Source organism: Heptranchias perlo, chromosome 21, assembly GCF_035084215.1.
Source record: "Heptranchias perlo isolate sHepPer1 chromosome 21, sHepPer1.hap1, whole genome shotgun sequence".
NCBI classification, from domain to species: Eukaryota; Metazoa; Chordata; class Chondrichthyes; order Hexanchiformes; family Hexanchidae; genus Heptranchias; species Heptranchias perlo.
The window spans coordinates 32605334-32628916 of NC_090345.1; the positions used below are offsets into that span (position 1 = coordinate 32605334).

The 23583-nt window shown below is 40.3% G+C and overlaps 1 protein-coding gene across 1 annotated transcript in view; it reads left to right on the forward strand.

Moving 5' to 3' along the window:
- LOC137340110 (adhesion G protein-coupled receptor A1) overlaps positions 1-23583 on the forward strand; it is a 387365-nt gene that overhangs the window by 61097 nt on the left and 302685 nt on the right. Inside the window, exon 2 of the mRNA XM_068002423.1 lies at positions 1978-2049. Within this exon, the coding sequence (XP_067858524.1) occupies positions 1978-2049 (72 nt within the window). The remainder of the gene's footprint in view (positions 1-1977; positions 2050-23583) is intronic.

Sequence of the window (23583 nt, forward strand, 5' to 3'; positions counted from 1 at the left end):
TCCATAAGCTGTGCAAAAATGGCATCTCGCCGACTGGCTCCCCATTCAAATGTATTGAACGGCGTGAAGTTCCTGTACTGACATCGTAGATACGGACTAAATTCACCACAAAAAATTAGGGCTTGTCCATTCCAGTCTAAGTGCCCTTTTAATGGTGTAGTAAGTCTTAATTACTGCCAAACAACCTCTCTGGCACTGAAAATTAACTTTTACAAGTGCGGAGTCTCATTACTTCCAACTTTTAATTATTGTGGGAGATTTTTTTTAAAATTTAAATAACACTTTTTAAAAACTTTTTCTTTCTGTCTCTTTTATCTCTCTCTCTTAATCCAATCTTTCCTTCTGTTTATTTCACTTTCTGTACCTGATGTGACATTGAATTCACTATTCTAACTTACACTTCCTGGTTCAGACTCAGCACTGCTCATTAACGATGCTTCAATCTAATTGGTTAAGGAGATACACAGCTGCTTGTACTGTTCACATAGGTCCCAGATGCCCTGTAGAGGGCGCCATGCTTGATGGATCTCTAACGTACAGTAACTTGCCTGCAAAACCCCAAAGAAAGTCTATGGGCAAGTGCAAGTCAAATGAACGGTGCGCTGCTCACGGCAAAATCTGGCCCATTATAGAATAAGTTGCTGCGTCCACTCTATTATTTGTAACTATGTTCCTTGGAACTCTCTAAAACCATTTCAGCTTGTCACCGCTCTCCCTTATTTATAAATCTCTTTAAAACCCATCTCTTAAACCGTGCTTTCGGCGTTTTTACTCGATGTTATCCTCTCCTCTGTAGCGTGTGTTGTGACATTCTTCTACACTAGTGCTGTTACATAAATGCAAGTTGTTGTTACTATTGCTCGTCAAAAATGTATTGTCTGCATGTCATTGAAGTGCCTACTTGCACAAGTATTTACTTTGTAATTGAGGATGCACCAAGGACAAGATGACTGTCTTGTGCTTCATAAGTGCACTGAAAGGATTAGTTTACCAAAGTGTGGTGGGTCTGTCGCAAAAGTTCACCACAGATGGAAATGATTTGTCTCAACCTTGATTATCCAGCATGGATAGTGTAACATCATCGTTATTGTTGCTATTATTAAATGCCACTACATATGATATCCTTTAGAATCACAAATCTCTCTGCAGTAGAATTTACAGTTATCATAGGCTCTATGGACCTTTCTGTTGCTTTGTGAAACCAACAGCTGGGACAGTCCTCCAAAAGCAGGAAGTCTCTGAACACCACCTGTTACAGGATGTAATGAATGAATCACATTTTTTTATTCTTAGCAAAGGAAGTCTTGTTGGTATGAGTGGAAATGGAGGAGTAAATGAAAACTAGGGTAAAATGTTTATAATGGTAAAGTGCACCATAAGAAAAGCAGTAAATTCTGCATTGTGTACCGGTGAACAGGTTGATCAGGAGTAAAGAAAAACCGAACTTGTACTTATATAGTACCTTTCACAGCCTCAGTACATCCCAAAGTGCTTCACAGCTAATTATTTTTGAAGTGTAGTCACTGTTGTTGTGTAGGCAAATTCGGCAGACAATTTGTGCACAGCAAGGTACCACAAACAGTAAATTAGATAAATGACCAGTTAATCTGTTTTGGTGATGAATGAACATTTATTTCCCTAAAAAGTTATATGTTTTAATTCTATAGAGAAAATTAATACAGTTGTTCTTGTTCCTATATCTGATTGAACCAAATCAAGTATCCAAACTGAAGCTGATTTCTTCATTATTATAAAGTACAGTTAAATGTAGTATATAGAGTTTCTCAGGTAATCACGTGAAACTTTATGTGTAACCTAATGTGCATTTAATAGATTTTAGGTCTACAAATCTGTTGCATTTTAGTAAAAGTTCAATTTAGTCATTTATGGCAACATAAAAAGCAATTTATCAGTGCATCACCTCATTTAATGTTCTGCATTGGTACAATAACTATATTCTCTGCTGACTTTTCACAGGATTCTGAGTAACAACAAGATCTCACTATTGAAGAATGGCTCTTTCTTTGGCCTGCGCTCTCTGGAGAGACTGTGAGTAACTGATCACTATACCTTGTTCTGTTGCACTTAATGCGTGCAATATTTTTTAACTATCTAATGATTGATTGGCAATCAATTTAAGGCACTTTAAAAGTATTATTTTTCTTTGTGTATGAGGCAGCATGACTGGCAACTGGCCAATGAATAGATTGGGAGGTGATTGGTGGATAGAGTCTTAGAGAAAAATATGCAGGAAATCACTGGTAATTTTAAGTAAAATAAACTCCAATTCATGAGGTGAAAGCATGCCGTGCTCTCTGCTGTTTTTCTTTCAAGAGTGAAGTTCTATTGGTATTTTAACTCTTCAGGGAATAATGTTTATTCTCAATGCCATTGCCTTAAGCATTGTTGCATTGTTAAGCTATAAGATTTCTGACAAACGTATTTGTGAAACACCATATGGGACAATGTATTTTTTTTCAAAATGTTTTTCCCCATTTTTTGTAACTATTTTCTCAGCTACCTTTATCTCAGACTCATTCAAGAAGATAAATTTCAGAGTCTCTGCTTCTGCTTTGAACTAGCCACACTGAGGTCAGTACCCAAGAGTGATTTTGGTTGTCACCCTGGTTTTTTTCTTCCTTCTCTCTGAGGAGCACTTCCATATGGCAGCTCGAATGACACTACCTCTGCCCTCCTCCTGATGGCTAACAGTGATTAAAGCTTACTATATGAATTGCATCCTGATTTTAGCACTACATGGAATAATATATCAGTGTATTACCAATCCATCAGGCTGGCCCTTCATAGGGTATTCATAAAGGTAGTTTCAAAGCTTTCATTTCATCATAGATGTGACTTAAAGTTATTTCTCATTTTTTTTAAACTGTAGCATTAGCACTCCTAGCATAGAGAATGATAAGTAAGGATCTCCAACAGCCCAATCAAAATTTGGTTGGCTTAGTCAGACTGAGCCAAATTCATATTTTGCTTCGAAAAGCGAGTGGATTGCAATTTTTAAAAAAATCATCTGCAAATGCTGCAAATATGTTGAACCTTTGTTGCTTTGTTGTAAATCTGGAATATTGCTAGTTCTGCAGGTTTCCAGCAACTGTCACATCACTGTCTTCAATCACATCCCCCTCAAAACTGTCATCACTTTCTCCTCAAAAAACCCACCCTTGACCCCTCTGTCTTTGCAAACTGCTCCCCATCTTAAACCTCCCTTTCTACTCCAAATTACTTGAAGATATTGTCACCTCCCAGATTCAGGCCCATCCTTATCACAACTCTGTATCTGAATTCTTCAGATCAGGTTTCCACCTCTCTCACAACACCTCAATAGCCCTAACCAAAGTCAAGAACAACATTCTATGTGATTGTGACCATGCTGCGTTATCTCTCCTTGACCTCTCAATAACCTTTGATAGTTGACCATAACATCCTCCTCCAACAACTCTCCTCCGTTGTCCTGTTGGTGGGACTGCCCTTACTTGTTTCCACTCTTACCGAGTTGAGCATTTCTTTCCATGTCTTCTTTTCCCAACCCCACACCATAACCTTGGGAGTCCCCCCAGATCTATCCTTGGCCCCCTTATCTTCCTCATCTACATGATACACTTTGGAAACATTATCCACATAGGTGAACTTCCACATGTGTGCTGATGACACCCAGCTCTACCTCTTCACTACCTTGCTCAATCTTTCCATTCTCTCTGTGCTTATCCCACATTCAGTCTTGGATGAGCTGCGATTTCCTCCAGCTAAACATTGAGAGGATCAAAGCCATCGTCTTTGATCCTACCACACATTCCCTACTCTCGCCTCATTCTCCATCATCTTCCCTGGCTATTGTGTTGGGCTGCACCAGACTTAGTAATCTTGGCATCCTATTTGACTCCGAGCCGAGTTTCTGACCCCATATCCTCTCCATCACAAAAGCCGCCTACTTCCACCTTCATAACATTGCCTGCCTCCACCCATACCTCAGTCCATCTTCGACTGAATCCTTCATCTGTGCCTTTGCCACCTCCAGCTGCGGCTATTCCAATGCTCTCCTGCCCAGCCTCCCATCCTCCACTCTTTGCAAATTTCAGCTCTTCCAAAACTCTGCTTTCTGGAAATTATCTTAAACCAAGTCCCACTTGCCAATGACCCATGTCCTCGGTGATCTACTCCAATCTTGCAATGTCTCAAATTTAAAATGCTCATCCTATTTAAACTGCTCCATAGCCTCTCCCATCCCTATTTCTGTAAACTCTTCCAGCCCTACAATCCCTTCCAAATAGTGTGCCTTCAACCATCTAGGCTCCATACTCTGGAATTCTCTCCCTAAGGCCCTCCACCTCCTTTTTTAAGACCCTTGTTAAAACCCACATTTTTGACCAAAGACCCCTCCTAACATCTGCTTATTTGGCTCAGCGCCCATTTTTTATTCCTTACACCTCTGTGAAACATCTTGGGATTTTTTTAATGTTAAAGGCACTATACAAGTGAAAGTTGTTGTTGATTATGTCTTCATCCCCGTGAACCAATATTTTTATAGATGTTAGGCTTTTCAAAGTACTTGGTAAGTTATGAAAATTACAACTGATTGACATCAGGAAATTTAGCTTGTGTCTTAATGACTCCCTGGATACAACAGAATAAAATCCTCCCTGAGTTAGACTCTTCAGATGACATCACACCTGCTCCCTTGCCAGCCTCCCAATCATTGCCCTTGTTGGTGCCAAACATTCAGCTGGGCCAGACAGCCCTGACTGAAGCCAAGTTCCAGTAGTCTGCAGCTGGGCCCTCAACAGCCAGAACTCCTTGAGGCCGCCTACCATGGCCACCTCAGGTGCTCTTTGCGGAAGTTCAGAAGCTTTCCACTTTGCAAGCTGTAGCTATTAAGGAACCACCTCATGGGAACACTAGAATAGATAAACAAACACATAAGACAGACACTAGTGCTTTGCACAATGGTGATTTTTAGTTCTCTATGTTCTATATAAGCACTTGTTAAATGAAGAAAACTTAAATGTGGCAGAGTATTTTTTTTTGGAATGCTATTGGTCTTGATATTCTTAGTGAAGAGCAACATCCATGAAGTTGTACTGATTGACGGCATTCAGATAATGAGTGTGAGGACAGGACGAGATGGAAAGAGGGACTGTTGGTGCATTGGGGAGGGATTCTTCAAGAGAACCTGCTTCAATAATTTGCTAACTAAGAGCTCTGGTGGGTGGCTGCACTGCTGGGCCTTCCTCTTCTTCTGAGCCTCTACCTCCTCGTCCCCTTCTTGTTCCTGTTCCAGATCCTCCTCCTCTGGTGGCTTCAAGACGTGCCCCTTTGTAGTGCAAAGTTATGTAGCATGCAACAGACGACCACAAATTGTGAGACTCACTCTGGGCTGTACAGAAGGATGCCTCCAGAGCTGTCCAGACAGCAGAGCCTTTGTTTTAAGAGTCCTATGGTCATGGCTCCTTGTGTGGCTCTCATTGTAGCGATGTTCCATGTCTGTACCCGGGTTCCTGACAGGAGTCACAAGCCAGATGTTGAGGGAATACCCCTTGTCCCCAAGCAGCCAGCTCTTGGCCTCATTGTCTGGGTGAAAGAGAGGGGCTGTTGAGGACTGGCGTATTATGAAAGCATCGCGATTTACTGCTAGGAAACCTGCATTATTTTCTGCCTGTGATCACAGATGTTGAACATTCAACGAATGGAAGCCTTTCCTGTTGTAGAAAATTCCTGGTTCATGACAAGGAGCACATAGGGCTACGTGGATGCAATCTATTACTCTTGTGGAAATCCAGCAATTCTGGAAAATCCTAAAGCTCTTTGCTGTTCTTTGCCAGCCTTCATGGAGAAGGTGATAAATTGTTACAACTGTCACCTGCCTGATTGAGGTGTGCACAGCAAACTTACTAATCTTGCTGATGTCTGCTGTTGCAGTCTGCAATAATCCAGATGCATAAAAGTTTAGAGCTGCAGTTACCTTCACCGCTACAGAAAATGCTGTGCATTGCCCTGGTACTGGGCTCCAGTTCTCATTGCAGCTCAGTAACTTCCTCCCTGTCAAGTGCCGCTGTCTGTTACACTGCTCTTCTGTCAGGTTCAGTCATGATGGTCTCTTCCTGAAGACCCGCATCCTATAATGCCTCCTGCGCCATCCCCTCCGAGCAGCCTCTCCAGCTCTATGCTGCTTTCCTTGCTGCTACTGCCTTCCTTATTTGGCAATCTCAAAGGTAACTTAAGCAGCATACTCATATTGCATGATAGTGCTGAAGCCAATGCTGAAAATGACTGCAGCATTTCTCAGAACCAATGGACAGCCAAAATAATGGCCCAAAAGCACCTCGGCAGCCTATAAAACCTAACCAGAGACTTACCTTAATGGAGCTGAGGAAACCTTTAAATAATTGCTTTAGCAGATTCCTTCCCGACTGTCAGCGCCATGGATTTATGGGCAGGATTCGGAAGAGACACTCTCAGACTTTCAAAAAAAGGATCTTGATTCAGGCGCAGGACCCTTATTAACATATTTTAATGTTTCAGGCGGCCGCTAGGGATGCCCAAGGAGAGGTTGGACCAATATGGCGTCAGCTGTACTACTGGTTCGAGCGTGGGACATTGCACTGCTAAATTGGTCATGTTTGCCTCTATTTTATGCCTGAAAGGGGATCCAATTTCCCCTCCCCCCATTTCATATAATAAAGTTTCAGTATAATTGAATATGCATATGTGAAGCTCATGTCTTAGGATATCAGTTCCATTAACTAAAGGAGAATTATTTTATATGGTGGTCTATGTGAAGAGTATGTGATCTTAGTAGCATCACTTACCTATAGTACTTAACTGGATAAAGTACTTCACCTAAATAAGTAAGCACAGATTGCTCTACTTACTGGGATAGTTAAGAGATTGCGTCTGCTTTCTGTTAGTCTACTACTAGTGAGAAAAGTATTCATCTGAGTCCTCCCAGTCTCTGGATATGCAACCAGCCAAGTCTCCTGGTGGTCCAATGATTTAAGTCTGATGGTCCAGCGGGGACTGTTTGTGTTCTGTATCAGGTGAGGGAGATTCATGCACTGGACTACAATTTTTGCTTCACAAAAACCTACATTTCCACTCCAAACCTGCACTCCAAAGCAAATATTGATCACCAGCACTACCACAGAATTGCAAACCATCCTTCAAGCTGATTGAACCAATAGTTTCCTTGTTCTCAGCATATGCAGTGAAATGCCATTCTCTAATAGTTAACTTTTAAAATCAAAAAGCATAATAGATTCTAAATGAATCTTCTCATAACAGATTTATGAAAAATATGAAAGTTAGTGTAACTCAATAATAACATCTGGCAGCTGGTTACAAACTAAAGAAAATGGCACGCAGAAACTACCGATCCCTTCTGCCTTGCAACGCAGAGATCTGAGTCCACCTTTTAATTGATCTTTTATAGAACTAATTGCTTACAGGTTTAAAGAAATGCAAGTTCCTAATTAGAGAGGAAAGAGCTAGTTGGTGACATTTTTCATTATTAAATCCTCTCTTTGTCTGTTATTGTGTCTGTGCAATTAATGTTTATTGGAATATTATTTTTTTTATCATATTTGAATCCGCTAGCCAAGTTTTATCAGAGGATTTCACTGAAACTCCAGCAAACTAAAGATTTCTTTAGTTGCTACATTTTAACACAATTATTGATTTCTAGTACAGTTATAACATACTGCCTTTCAGTTTCAATAGAATCTTATTGTTTAAAATTAATCCCAATATTTGTTTGAAAGTGAATAGAGGAAATTCTCATATTGAATTGGTTTATGGATCTTTGTTTCTTTTGTAATTACAAAATCTGGTTGTCATTGGTAAAAGCATTAGCTCAGGGGAGACATAATAAAAGGGAGGAGTGTATCAACACTTTAAAAGCACCTCAGGGAAGGAAGCAAGTAGAGAAGCAATATAAATGCAAAGGTCACATTGAATGAATAATTAGTTTGTGCTCCTTGTATTCAAACATCTTGCATTATTTGTAGAATTTCAGTTATATTGAATTTAATGAATGGAGAGGGTTTTATTATAGTGTAAAAAAATCTGCTATGCACCTTTACAATTATGGTAGACTATTAAACTGAGCTGACTGCTGCATTTGTCACAATTAGTTGAAGTAGTGTGAATAGATTTGGTCTGTCACATTAAATAGGGTTCTCTGCTTTCTTCAAGGACTGAAAAGCTTGATTGTACCAGCACATTTTTATTTATTTCTTCATTGAGTTTTTAATACACAACTTCAAACGTAAGTTTCCTCCAGAGATCAGCTGAAGGATTTTAAATTTATGCTCAGGCAATTGTTTACTCAAGTGGATTATGCTATGTATCCTGCCCTGGGATTCCAGTCAATTAGACTGTGTCAGGAGGGCAAGAAATTGTTGGATAAACTTCATGCTTTCCAAAACTAGACTCGTGAACATGTACCACGTCACCACAACACATGCAACAAAATGTGATTTTATTTTAAAATATTACATGGTTCAAAGTTTAAAGTGCAAAAAAATGTTAAAGCATGTTACTTTCTAAATTTTTTGAACACCTTTTTGGAAAATAAAATTTTGATTTTATTTAAACTTGTCTAATTATTTAGAAGCTAATATTGATTACTTAATCCTGACTATTTTGTCTTTAGAAGTTCTATCAGAAACATTCATTATTAATAGTCCTTTTTTAAAAACAGGACATGTATACATTAGTTGCTAGCTAGTTATATCTGAATTTGAAAAATTCATGACTTCATCTTCAACAAGCAGGTAGAATCTCAGAACAGGGCCTCCAACAGTGCAATTCCTTCTTAATTGTGCACCATGGTGCTAGATGCAAGTTGCAGGCTTCAGGCAATGCTCAAAACTACAACCCTGTTTGGACCACACCTGGAGTACTATGTTCAGTTCTGGGCACGCACCTTAGGAAGAATATATTGGCCGAGGAGGGAGTGCAGCGTAGATTTACTAGAATGATACCTGGATTCCAAGGGTTAAATTACGAGGTGAGATTACACAAATTAGGGTTGTGTTCCCTGGAATTTAGAAGATTAAGGGGTGATTTGATCGAAGCTTTCAAGATACTAAAGGGAACTGATAGGGTAGATAGAGAGAAACTACTTCCGCTGGTTGGGGAGTCTAGGACTAGGAGACATAACCTAAAAATTAGAGCCAGGACTTTCAGGAGTGAAGTTAGGAAACACTTCTACACACAAAGGGTGGTAGAAGTTTGGAACTCTCTTCCACAAACGGCAGTTGATGCTAGCTCAATTGTTAATTTTAAAATCTGATATTGATAGATTGTTGTCAACCAAAGGAATTAAGAGATATGGGGCTAAGGCAGGTATATGGAGTTAGGTCACAGATCAGCAATGATCTCACTGAATGGCGGAACAGGCTCGAGGGGCTAAATGGCCTACTCCTGTTCCTATGTTCCTAATACTTTGGTCCAAAGTGCTAGCTGACACTTAGTAAAATACAAAAATGTGTGTTGGTGTACTCAAGTAAACAGTTTTGTTTGGTGAAAAAAGTAAGTGGAGGTGGTCAGGAAGTGTGCGTCCAAATGCAAAAATTTCTGTCTTTATTTCATATGTTTTTTTTTTAATTAGCTAAGGTCAAAATGGAGGCTGCTTTCTTCACTATGCTTCAAAATAGAAGGTAGGAAGTGATGAGGCTATTGAAAGGAACAATTGCACAGGAACAAAAAAGCCCATTGCAGTATATCAATCCAGCCCCAATGTCTAAGAAGTTTTATGTCCCATGATTCCTGTCATGTACCCTTTATCAAATTTTTCTCCATATAATTATTCAGTTCTCCCTTGAATTTGCTGATACAATCACTCCCCACTACCTCCTTTGGCAGTCCATTCCAAATGTTCACCATCCCCTGCATTTAGTTAAATCTAAACTGTCTTTTCACCCTCCCTCTTTTAATTTTAAGGCTATGCCCTATTGTTGTAAAATCTGAGATGTTTATCTTGTCTATACCCTTTAGGATCTTGGATACTTCTATAAAATCAGTCCTGAGCCTTCGCTTCTCCGGCTTACACATTCCCAACATGTGCAGTCTTTACTCATAACTCAGCTGCCTAATCCCAACAATCAACTTAGTTGCACTCTCTCTAATGCCTAGATGTCTGTCTTATAGGACAGTAACCATAAAGTATGTTAATACATAAAGCTTGATAGATGGAGCTGTAATTTCTGTGCTACTTCAGTGGCTGTGAATTAACTGTTGAATGCAGATGGCTTTATGTTCCATGACTGCTAAGCAATTAGAGAAACCAGCCTACAGTGTGGTTTAGGATTGAAGTCATTGTTACAAGGTAAGACACCACTGCTGCTTTGATTGCTGGTTCAGTCAAGGCTGACAAGTGATGCTGTTGTCAAATTGTGCTTGATCATCAAAGCAAAAGACCCCTTGATAATCTAAGGACCCCTTAGAATTTCAGTTTTATATTTGCTTCTATACATTGCCACAGCAAAATATGTTTGACAAGTTTGATTTTTGGACTGATTTGCATGCTACCCTTCTGCTTTTAAATATAATTTTACCCATTAGTAAATGTGGACAAGTAAATTTAGGCTGCAGTCATCTAGTAGTGTGATTTTTTTTCTGCCCTCGGAGGTAACAGGAGAACACAATTGGACATCCCATGTATTTCCAGTAAGCAATTCACTAATTCAGGGTTAATAGTTAGGCATGGCCTATGTTATCTATACACGGCACAGAGTAAAGGTGCAGAATTGGTTCTTAAGAAGCATGGTCTGCTGTGAACATGAGCAAGTTATTTAGCGAAGAGGGGGAGAAAGACAGCTGAACTGAAACAGCATGTAATAGTTGGCATATTTGAGCTATGGATGGAAGGATGTGAGCTCTAGCCCATGATTCCCCATACAGTGAGTTCCACTCTCAATTGGACCATCAGGCAAAAGGTACCAAGCAGACTCTTTGGTGCTTTCACAGTGGAAAAGAGAGAAAAAATAAAAGGCAAGTCAACTAGTGATGATTAGAGTGGGGGAAATCTGTGAATTGACTATTGGTACAATTTCTCTCTAGTTAATTTTGTGACACATTGGTCCTTACTACTGTCTTCAGCTCCACCCTGTTTTAATGTCACCAAATATTATAAAGCAAATCAGAGTGCTCTTGTACACCTTCCAGTGGTGAGTTCAAGAACATCACTGATTGTGCATGGTGCATGATGGAAAATGGCCTAAACAAACTGAAATATGCACATAATGAATTAGTTATTACAAACAATGATAAAAGTAGACTGTATCATTTTAAAGCTATGGTATCCTCAAGATGGAGTACAAGCACTTCCATGGAAATCGAATGATTGCCACAGACAGTGTGTCTGGTTCAAAGTCCCAGGAATCTTTTGTTCCCAAATTAATCAAATTAAATTTTGACGGACAAGGATAATTTCATATGCAGATTCCATTTCAACAGCATTCCAACTGCTGTCAGGTGTCAAAATTGTCTCTGAGGCTGCACAGAAGCCTTGGTTCACACCTTGTCCAAGTAAATGTTAAACATGGTTGACATGTTGATTGATTTATGAGTGTTGAGGGAAAAAATATTTTATATTCAAAAGGAAAAGATGCCTTATAATCCAGATTTAATAAGGATCTATATTCTTTTATGTTAACTAGTCTTCACGTGGACTGTAAATGGGAAGTCAAGGAATGACTTCCTCCTACGATCACCAGAAACTGATGCTGAGAGTTTACTGATAAGAATCGCATAGATTTCAGACTTGTCTTTTCTTACTTTTTAAATAGTTCATAACATTGTGCAAGTTTGGTTAATGTATTAAAATAAAAACAGAAAATGTTGGAAATACACAGCAGGTCAGGCAGCATCTGTGGAGAGAGACACAGAGTTAATGTTTTAGATCGATGACCTTTCGTCATCGACCTGAAACGTTAACTCTTTTTCTCTCTCCACAGATGCTGCCTGACCTGCTGAGTATTTCCAGCATTTTCTGTTTTTATTTCAGATTTCCAGCATCCGCAGTATTTTGCTTTTGGTTAATGTACTATATTGGTATCTTGTGTCTTTTTGCATCTGTAAATAAACCTAACCAATTAGTTTAAGCCTGTACACATTGGTCTGGTGGTGTGTTGTTTTCTGTCATTTGAGGTAAAGGGAGAACATGATAGGTATTCCTTGCATAGGAACGTAGGAACAGGAGTAGGCCATTCAGCCCCTCGTGCCTGCTCCGCCATTTGATAAGATCATGGCTGATCTGTGATCTAACTCCATATACCTGCCTTTAGCCCATATCCCTTAATACCTTTGGTTGCCAAAAAGCTATCTATCTCAGATTTAAATTTAGCAATTGAGCTAGTATCAATTGCCGTTTGCGGAAGAGAGTTCCAAACTTCTACCACCCTTTGTGTGTAGAAATATTTTCTAATCTCGCTCCTGAAAGGTCTGGCTCTAATTTTTAGACTGTGCCCCCTACTCCTAGAATCCCCAACCAGCGGAAATAGTTTCTCTCTATCCACCCTATCTGTTCCCCTTAATATCTTATAAACTTCGATCAGATCACCCCTTAACCTTCGAAACTCTAGAGAATACAACCCCAATTTGTGTAGTCTCTCCTCGTAACTTAACCCTTGCAATCCGGGTATCATTCTAGTAAACCTACGCTGCACTCCCTCCAAGGCCAAAATGTCCTTCCAATGAGTGAGATATTGTGATTCAGAGTTGGTCTGCTGATGCAAACTACTGTCTGGCCATGAGGATGATGTGTCCCTGGGAAAAGAAGGAAAGCCTGAAATGTAATGTGAACACGTGGTTGATAACATTAAAGGTTCAAACTGTTTTCAAATTCATCCGCAATTTCAAATTTATACTTGATTGTCACCAGAATAAAGACTCTGGTGTAAACATGATTAAAGATACTAAACTAAGGTTTCACTCTGGAGTAAAAACCTATATTTTTAGAATTGGAAAGCTTCACTTGCCCACCCATTGGGAATAATTTACTTTTTAGCTTTGGTGAGCACCATAGTTTCTCCTTCCATTTCCTGTTATTCATTGCCCTGTCACCTTGTGCTCTGGTCCTTGGTGGCCTTACTGTAACTCTTTCTCCCCCATGCTCAATTCTCTATAAAGATGTGTTTCATTCATTCATGGGATTGATGTTTTCGAGTTTTGATGAGAAAACAAAATCTAGTTAGGTGAGCAGAAAGGGCCTTCTGTGAGTTTGGAAAAACTTATTGGAGCATTTGGGCTTCTAAAGAGTGTTTGGCAAATCTTCTTACTGCTGTTTATAAACATATGACATATGCAGTGGCACTGTTTCCATCACTGGACATGTTTCTGCAAAAAAAAAGATTTTTTTTTAAAGAATATTTTTAAAAACTGGAATTTTCTACAAAACCACATAGCAAAAGTTCATTGTGGCTATAGGGCTAACTTGCCTGCCAGCTGATGTAACAGCTTGAAAGTAGAGCTTGCATGCAGACTTTTTTTTCCCGACCTTTGCAGGATTTGAGTTTGCTCAACGATCTCTCAGAATAATTCACTTTTTAAAAAGAAAAAGCAATGTTTCTGCAAAGTTGTTTCATTTCAGTGCTTGCATGGCTAGGGACTCTGTTATTCTAGTGCCCCATTTCTCCTTAAAGTGCACGGGGCACTTCCAGGCAACAGGTGGAAAAAGACAACGATATGACGATGTCACTTCGCTAACATCCTTGCTCACATTAGACCTTATTGTGATGTTTGACTGGTTCCTCTATTCTATATGCCTACAAAGAACTTAGACCCAGGGTACGGTGAAGCAGAGACAAACTAAGTGACTTAATTCACTTCCTTTAAATGGGTTTCTTTCTGCTGTTTATACTTATAACCAGTTCCCTAAATGGTTAGTCTGCGATTATAATTTGGGAGTGATTACCTTTAAATTTTGGCCTTTTAGAACAACCTTTATATTTGTCCGACAAAACAGACTTCTAACTGTTCGTTCGTGTGCTGTAACTGAACTTTAAAAAAATTTCCTGCTCCCCAGACATGATTTATGCCAAAGTAGTTTTCATAAATATTTCCACACGTTCCTTTCTTAAAATATTGAAGGAACATAACATTTTCCAATTTATGTCATAATGGAACCCTATTATTTACCAGTAGAAGTTGGCATTTCATCTGTGTATTTCATCTGGAAAATCGGGTTAAGTGAAACAGGCTCTGCATGTGTGCACCCTCTGACTGTGGTAAAGATCAGCGTGACACCGCACTATAATGTATTATACCAGCTGGAGTTGTTGGCAGACAAGTTAATCCAGCCATCAAACTGAGACAGTGGTGAACAGTGGCAGCAACAGCAGCGCTGAATTATGCAGCTGTTGCTGCCTAGGCCTTGTTGCAATGTATGACTTTCTGTCACCTCTACGTTAAAATTGTGGAATCCCTTTTTGTTGTCTGCTTCAATAGTTTAATTTTTATAATTATAAAATAAAGCAGAGTCTGAGTGAATAAGTCTACTTGAGCCAATCTCTGACCTAGGCAAAGAATTCCAAGGCCATCCATTTCTATTATATTCTTTATATAAGTCATAATTCAAGCATAACATTTCTGGACAAATTTAGGATTCAACTGTACTGAAGACCTTTTCTGATAATGCCTTTTCCTGCAGCTACATTTTGCATGTTGAGGTATCACATTCATACAAACACAGTATCTGCAGGCAAACCAAAGGGAGACCCTGCAGTGTTCAATGTTCATAAAAAGCTTGTGAATTTGGAATGTAACTGCTTTATAATGAAGCTATTTATTATTATTTATAAAAGTTGTGAGATTCTAATTGTAATATCTAGATGTTAACAGATGTGTTGTCCATTTGATTTGTGTCTCTAAATATGATCTAACTGTCATGACACTATGGACTCAATTTTAAAAGTGAAAAATGGTTGGTTGGGAGCGGGAGGCATTGAAAATTGCCACCATTTCAGACCCATCCCCAACCCATCTCCAACCCGCCCATTTCTGGTTTTCACCAGGGCAGGAAGAAGGATGCGCGACCAACCCACTCTCAGGAGGTGGTTCGGGCCTGAAAACCTTTCAAGGAGGCGTTGGGCCTCCATTTTTCTCAACTTCCCGATTTCAACCCCAGGGGGCCAGGATTCCCGGGCCTTCTTTTTTACGCCCCATGAAAGGAGGCAAGGAGACGAGAAGGCCCGAGACTAACAGGCAGGTGCCTAGAAAGGCACAGCTTGTGGGCCCACAGGAGCAGGAGTGCTTCCCCCAGGCCCAACAAGCCTACCTGCAATGACCCCACAACACCCGGCTCCTGAGCGCGGACCCCCGCTCTGATTGCGGACCTCCAATCCCCCACCCTGATCCTCCTCCCAACTCCGATCCCCCGATCCTCACCCCCAACCCCGACCCTCCCCCCCACTCCGATCCTCCAATCCCCGACCCCCCAATCCTCCCCCTCAACGATCGCAGACCTCCGTGACTGAGCCTTGATCCCTCTCCCCATGACTCATGGCCCCTGTGCCAACCTATGCCCACCCATGCCTCCCATGCCCACCCCCATCCATACAAACAAAGACTTACCTGCAGACTTACCTGAAGATGTCCTCTCCCTGGCTGGTCTCCTGTCCAACTGAGGCCAGCCTGTCAATCAACCGTCAGTCGGATGGGAAACCGACAAAAAAAACCAATGACGTCCTTATGTCAAAATCGTAAGGACGTCCGGGAAACCCATGCTAACGAGTTTCCCGCCCTCAATTTGAACCCCTTCCCGGCTCGGTTTTAAAATTGAGCCCTCTGTAACCACTTTGTCTTGTCAAACACTACACAAAATAGGCTGCAGGATAACAGCAGGAGCGGGAATCATTTTCAATTTGAAGTGCAGGAGTGTAAATTTGCATTTTGTTCATGACAATGGCCTGGAATTTGCTGCATTGGCAATATTGGCGACAAACACCGTAAGTTAGACTGTTGTGCTCCCAAATCCTCTAGTGGAAAATTCACATCATATTTGGTGGAAAAATAATTAGAATATGCCGTAGTGAACACAGCAGGAGATTGGGAGCAGCAAGGCCAATGTCTGATACACATCCAAGGTACTAGACGGAGCCCGACATACAACAGAAAAACAGGTTATTTAACATGGACGCGTTTAGGAGCAATGGCTCCAATCTGATAATGTGGGGAAGGGTCGCGGTATGTACAAACAGAATGTCCAGATCGGATTTAATTTGATTGATGAGTTTGTACTGAAACCATAGTATAAATATATAAATAGGCATTAAGAAGGGACCTGTTTGCGTAGGGTTATCTCCCGAACTGCCTGTAATCCCTCGCCATATTTCATTACTGGCTGTAATCCATGCTTAGCGCACAAGCTCAAAAAATATTAATGTAAAAATAACATCAGTCGGGAAATCAGAAAATGCCTGGCTGTCATACACTTATTTTGTTACTTAATTGAAGTTTAAGATTTCAATGAAGTTCCCAGAACAAGTCACTTAAAACGTTGCCCTCAGGCAACCTGCTGAACGATTGAATACTTTACTGATTCTGAGCCCTCCAGCACCACTCTGCAATGGTCTAAGTGGCTAAGGTGATCACAGAGGCGTTATTTCAGCAAACTCCATTTCTCCATTGATTTCAATGGGGGCAGAGCCAAGATTATTAGCTGTTCAACTTTTTTGGCGAGGGTATCTGTGGAGCAGCGCAGAAGTCCCAGGAAATTATGACATGGCGTAAGTAATGGCATAAGTCACTCGCCATAACTTCCTGGAATTTCTGCCCATAATAATGGTGTACGCCTATGGCGCAAGCTTTCAGCAAATTCAGGCCCAATATTTTGACAGACGAAGTAAAAAAAAACTTTATTTACTCTAAACTAGGCATATTGCCAAGAGTGGGTATGCTACTGACTATTGAATTATGAGAGCACTCATAGAGCTGACTGCAAAGGGAGTTCATAATTTCCTTTGAAAAACAAAATTCTGCTTGTGATATGTGTGCTGTGAGCTTGTAATTCTGAACAGACATCCAGTGTGCTGCTGTTACTTTCTTCAGCTGAAACCAAGCTAAAAAGTTATTGACCCTTTTCAGCAATAGACTTGAGAAGTTGTCAGTGTATGAACTGCATGTAAATCTATTTTACATAAATAGGTTTACTGCAGTGTTTCTTATTTTTATTGAAACATGGCATTCTTCCTTTTCTTATATAGCCATGTTATTCATGATTCATCTACATCTATTAATCATGTTAAAGATATACTTATGATTGTGTGATGCTTTGGAAAATCAATCTGCTATTTGAGCTCTCTCTATTCTATATTACTTTGAAAAACATTGATATTCAAGCTACCTGATGTGTAATATTTAATTTATCCTTATGATGCACAAATTCAATCACAGGTGAACAGAGGGTTTGCCCCACAATTGTTTGAATTTTCATTAGATAAGTTTTGAATAATAATTGAGTTTAACTAGCAAAATTTGAATGTACTCTGTTAACTGGCTAAAATATAGAGGGCGACCTGAACTAGTCACCAAAGTGGCACCAATGTGATCAAGCTCCCCTAGTCCAAACATAATACAGAAGATTACTCAGCCAAAAGATGCATTCCCCCCTCTCCCACCAATTGCTAGCCATATACAAATGATGTGGTGGTAGTGAAAGAAAAATGGATATTAAATTGTGTAAAGGATGTGTCATAATATTCATCAAAAGTTTGGCTACCTTAAAAATAAATATGCATGATCTCCTTGGACTTCCATTATGTAGGGAAATTGACTCATTTTAAAATGTGTTTTTAAATTATACCATATTTGAGCTGAGTTTTAACAGAAGCATACGCCTCGCATTATTTATAGTAGATGTTTTGCCCTGTTTTGTTACCACCTTGAAGGTTTGGGTGTCGAGAAAGTCTCAAAAGGAAGCTTTTAAGAAAACCATATACTTTTTTTTACACTTATTAAGAAGTTATGGACTCCGTGGCATTCTGGACATAGCTAAAAGCACCACAGGAATAGATTTGAATGAGTTCAACGTTTGCTTGACGCTGCCAAATAGAATGTACAAAGCAGTGCCTCCGCCCTCTCCAAGGCAAAGTAAAGAACACATGGGTCTGGAATAGATTTCAAGCTATAATTTTTTTCCAACTGTGCAGCTTTGAACAATTTTACAGGTCCATGTAGACTTTAGTAATTCTCCAGAAATTTTATTTTGTGTGTGTGAGTCATCAAGATGCTGAACAGGAGCAGAAGTAAGCCACTTCCCCATGGGTATAGAGGGAGAGCCAACCTAGTCAGCTATTGCACACCCTTTACCAGAGCCCCAGCAATTAGTGGTCTGTCTGCCTTTTCAATCAGGAAATAGTGCGTGTGCAGAGAGTTCTGAAGCAAATGTAAAATAATTTTTTCAAAGTTCTGAAGTGATAAATTGCAGATTTTTGTAGCTTGGTGATGAGGTGTAACCTCCATGGAGGTAGTATGATGTACATTATGTAATTCCCCAGATGTAAAAGAAATTGTTCTAGAACAGAGAACTTCCAAAGTTGCAAGCATGCTTTGAAAATAATACTGTTGTAGATTTCCATACGAATAAACCCCGGAATTCCACTTCTGTCTGTTTTGAAATCTGACATACTGAAAGCCTATCATACCCACATGATGATACCTGTGTTCTTAAAGACTATACTTTATGTCAGCACTGTCAATGTTTTCTTCTTTGGATTATGACGACATTAGGACTTCAAGTTTAAGCTTCACTTGTGAGCTTGACTCAGTGATATTATTCTTACCTGTAAATCAAAATGTCGTGAGCTTAAGTTCCACTCTATAACTTGAGTACAGTTTTGTCTTTCAAATGAAATGTTATACAGAGGCCCCGTCTGTCTGGCCAGATGGATAAAAGATCCCATGGCACTATTTCAAGAGCAGGGAGTCCTGGCCAACATTTGTCTCTCAGCCAATACCACTAAAACAAATTAACTGGTTGTTTATCTCATTTGCTGTTTGTGGGACCTTGCTGTAAGCAAATTGGTTGCCTGCCTTGCTGACAAAATAATGGTGACTACACTTTAGATGTAATTAACTGGCTGTGAAGCACTTTTGAGATGTCCTGAAGATGTTGAAGGCGCTATATAAATGCAAGTTCTCTTTTCACTTGCAGCACTTTCTTTTTCTATTTAGTGATATTCTGTAAAAGTCATTCCATTTTGTTGAAAAAGCATTTCTTCCCCCATGCACCCCCCCACCGCCCTCCACCACCAAAAACACTATTTTTATAATAGCTGTCTTTGTTAAGGTAGACTGCTAAGGAAGTGTACTGTATATCCCTGAAAGGAAATAGTGACTCTGTTGGGATACAATGCGCCAAATCTTGATGGAACTCAGCATCTCGTGGCGTGCCTCGTTAGTTACACTTTTTCATGCACCCTTCAGCTCAAATATAATTTGCGCCATAACTTGCCAGAAGTGCGACCTGATAACGGAGCATTTGGGATCTCAGTGAACGATGGGACCAACAGTCTATCTCCTTAACCAATGAGATTTAAGGGTTGAGAAAGAAATAGAGGAACGACAGAGAAGGAGGGTGAATTAGATTGGGTGAGAGTCAAATCAGGTATAGAAAGTGAAATAATGAGTGAAAGAAAGATTGGGTTAAGAGAGAAAGAAAAAAAGAGACAGAAAGGAAAATTAAGAAAAAATATTTAAAATTTGAAATTTTTTAAATCTCTATGAACGATTTTCTACATGCAGGAATGAGACTCAACAGTTTAAATTGTTCCCTTTCTGGGCCGAAGAGATCGATTGGCATTGAATTATCAATTATCATATTGTTAAAAGGGTACTTACGCCGTTAATTATGAGTCCTAACTTTCTGTGGCGAGTTTAATGAGCAATTAATGTGCAAATCCAGTAAGTTCTTAAAAATAACGGGGAGGCTAAGGGTGAGACGCCGTTTGTGTGACCAGCAAGCTCTGGAGAATCACAACTCATCATTGTATCTCTTCTTCCCCTGAACTTGCTGGCCGATTTGCACATCGATAACAACGTGCCCTGTGAACTCACATTATTTTTCCAGGAAGATTTGGCCCATTATTTTTAAGCTCAGGGGGCCTCCTTGGCAGTACTTTCGGACACTCATTTTCATAACTGGTATGGGGGTTGGCAATTCTCAAGTCTTCAACATTAGGGTTTCTGCCAGGATTTTAAAAGGTTAAGTCCCAGAAGTTGACTCATGCCTGAAGACCCCCTTTGGCTTCATTCCCATTACTGAGCAAATTATTCTGCAACTTTTTCTGGTCTTGTTAGAATCCTTGAACTTTTTTTTACAACCAACTATTGCCAGAATGACTTAAACTGGAACTAGGATAACTTTGAACAAATGTGGAGCTGAGCACGCAAGGGCGTTGTTAAGCGTTCAGTGTTATTACATATACTGTGCCTATTGATGCAGCAAGTTATCTCGATAGATGATAGTCTCTTTAGAGTTTCAAACAACTTGCATTATATGCTTTATGAGGCAGGTTATATTTCTGCTCTAATTTCAATTTTGTAGGTCATGTTCTGATTTCATTTAATGTTTAAAGCATTCTTTTTTCTCTTCAGGCTATGAAATCCATTTATTTTTATCCCAATCCCTCTTTCTGTGTTGTCCTATACTCTTGCATCACCAAGAAAACAAATGTAACTTAGGGGTCAGATCGGTGAAGCTGACAGGTATGTGGTAGTCTCGTGCTTGTAATTCACATGAGGTGCAAATAGCATTAGCTTAATGCAAACCAAGTTTTAAAAGTTCTACAGGCAGTTTAATGGATTGTTTTTAGAATTTGTGTTTTTTTGTTATTAGTGGAGAGCTGATACTACAGCTGGATACATCCTAACATTAACAGGCTGGCAAGCAGATCGCTGCACGCACACAAGTGTTGATCCACTGTTGCTGCACAGAGTTCAGTGTCCAACAAACAGCAGCAGAATTCAGGTCTGCCAATGGCACATTGTGCTTTGCAGGTACTAGTGGTAGTTCAGTATCTGTCGTGTAACGTCACCCATAGTCTGACTGTCGAGCACCTTCTGGCAGTAGCTAGGAAGGCAGGCGGTAGACTTGGTCCTAGGTCTCTGCCAATGCCATTCTGTGTTGGCTGCGAGGAAGCATGCACACAAGTCTTGGAGACCATTCTCCCTCTGATGTTTCCCTCCTCTTAGCGTGGCTGAAATCAGAAGTTCAGTGAAACATGAAAGCCTTTCTTTAGCAAAGGAAGAGCTGCTGGCTACCCAAGATTATTTTTTTTTACAAAAGTTATTTAATTAGTTTACTTGCACATTCGGCAGGATTGTGGCTGATAAAAAAATACTAAATATTTGTTTTATGCCAAAGTTAACTAGAAATTTACAAAGAACAAGTAGTTCATGGCCAGAATGTACTGTAGGAAGAAGTAATAGCATCAACGTGACAAGAAAAATGAAATGGTGGCCTGGAATTTCCTGGAAATTTTCAGAGTAACTATGACATAAGAGTGGCGTTGTGCCATTTTTTGAAGGAAATTTGTGCGTAACTGATTTATGCTGGTTTACGCTGAAACATCATAATGCACGAATTTCCTCAATCATTTGTGCCACTTCTGAGATACATCAGTGAAACCCTTTGAACCCTCAAGAACAGGTGGGCTGGGGAGTAAAAATTGATGAATTCTTCAGCAGGGCCGAAGTCCAGCTCCAACGCGCCCACTTCCAGGTGTAACCCAGGCGTGTTAAGATGCGTGCACAACAGAAACCCGGAAATCCCGTCCCCACTTAAAGCCGGCACACCGATATTTAAAGCGGCAATGTACCTCATTGCGCTAGCTGAGGCATTTAATTTTTTGTGTATTTGAAATGTATAACGAATTTAACCTTACCTGTTCGGGTTTCCATCGCTTCTGATTCACATCAGGTGAAAGCAGGTGAGAAGGGCCGGAGCAGCAGAAGTGCTTCATCCAGGCCCAACGAGCTCAGCTGGTGCAATCGGACCCCCGTGATCAGCTGACCTCCCCCCTCGCCCCCGATTGTGGATCCCTGATGATGGACTGACTCCCCTCCCCACCCCCCCGATGGCCGAGACCCCTCCATTTCTCCAACTCCTTCTGACCTCCGATCTGGACGATGTCCTCCGATCTTCTGTTGACTTGATCACTTCCCCCACCGCACCCATGTCCCCCGATCTCTCCCTCCCTCCTCTCCGATTCCCACCCGACAGCCAGCCTGTCTATCAGACTGGCTGCCTGGCGTGAAACCCGGAGGTAAAATTTGTTGCCCTCATTAATGTCACCAACTGGGTTTTGCGTCCGATTATCTTCCCCCCCCACACACACCACCAAACTCCCTTCCCACCTCTATGTAAAAATCATGCCCCTGCACTCCACTTCCTCAAGGTGCTGTCAGTCTTATTGTACCCGAAATTTTACGGACATTCCCCCCCCACCCCTAAACACCGAACACATTTAGAAGAACTAAGCAGCCAGAGTGGCCTTCCCATTGGCCATACCCCTAGTCTATGATTCTATGAACAATCACGAGTGCAAACCCAGATTTAACGTAGATTCCTTCCCCTCATTATGCAAGTTTTGCCAGACCCCTCAATGATGCAGCATTGCTGCTCTGAAGCTGCAGTGCTCTACTTCACACTCCACATGTGCAAGTTTCCTGATTTTACAAAAACAAGTCCATTAAACAGCAATACAGGCACATGCAGTAAGTCTTTATTTTCTAATGGGAATGTACCATTTTAAAAATAGCTTGTAAAGTTGTAACACAAATGGGCAACAATTGACGCTGCATTCACGCTTGTTTTATGTCCATTTTTACGTTCTGGCAGAGGCAGATAAGTTCTGCACAAAATTTTAGTATAAGCTCCATTGACGTTTTCGCTGCATAAACCAACATAAATTTCAGCATAATTTCTGAATAAGTGCTATCCAGGAAATTCGGGGCTCTCATGAGCTGGATTTTTACGCAACTCAGCAACACGTTATTCAGAGCACTTAGCAGAGGATTGTGTTTGTAAGTTTGTTACCATTTTTAATAGGGTACAGTTCCCTTTAAGATGAGAATGTATTCAAAGTTGCTGCTGGCACTAATGTTTACTAAAAATGGAGATTTGTGTTAAATGTCATCTGGTCATGTTTATTATTTTAGTGCACTGAATTTCTTGGTATCCTGCCAGTTCTCTGCTTCTGTTTATATCTTGGATTCTCTCTGTAACTATGACTTTACAGTGACTTTCTGGATTTATCTTTCAATTCTTGCACTTTGCTGTTTGCTTTCTGAAATGGGGTACATCTTGAGATCAGAACATGTTCATTAGGAGTAGTCAGTTCCTAATGAATCAGGATGCTATTTTGTCATGAGAATTTTTGAAGCAAATTCATGGGACAGTCAGAGGCCAATTTGTAAAATTCCATGGGTGGACTCATCCTGTGTCCAGTCATTAAGGCTGTGCTCCACGGTGTACTCCCAGCGGTGTCTGAAGAAAGTTTCAGCCAAAGCATAAATAGTCTGAGGCAAACATTAGAATGTAGGAATTTGGGATATCATCCAAGTAGAAAA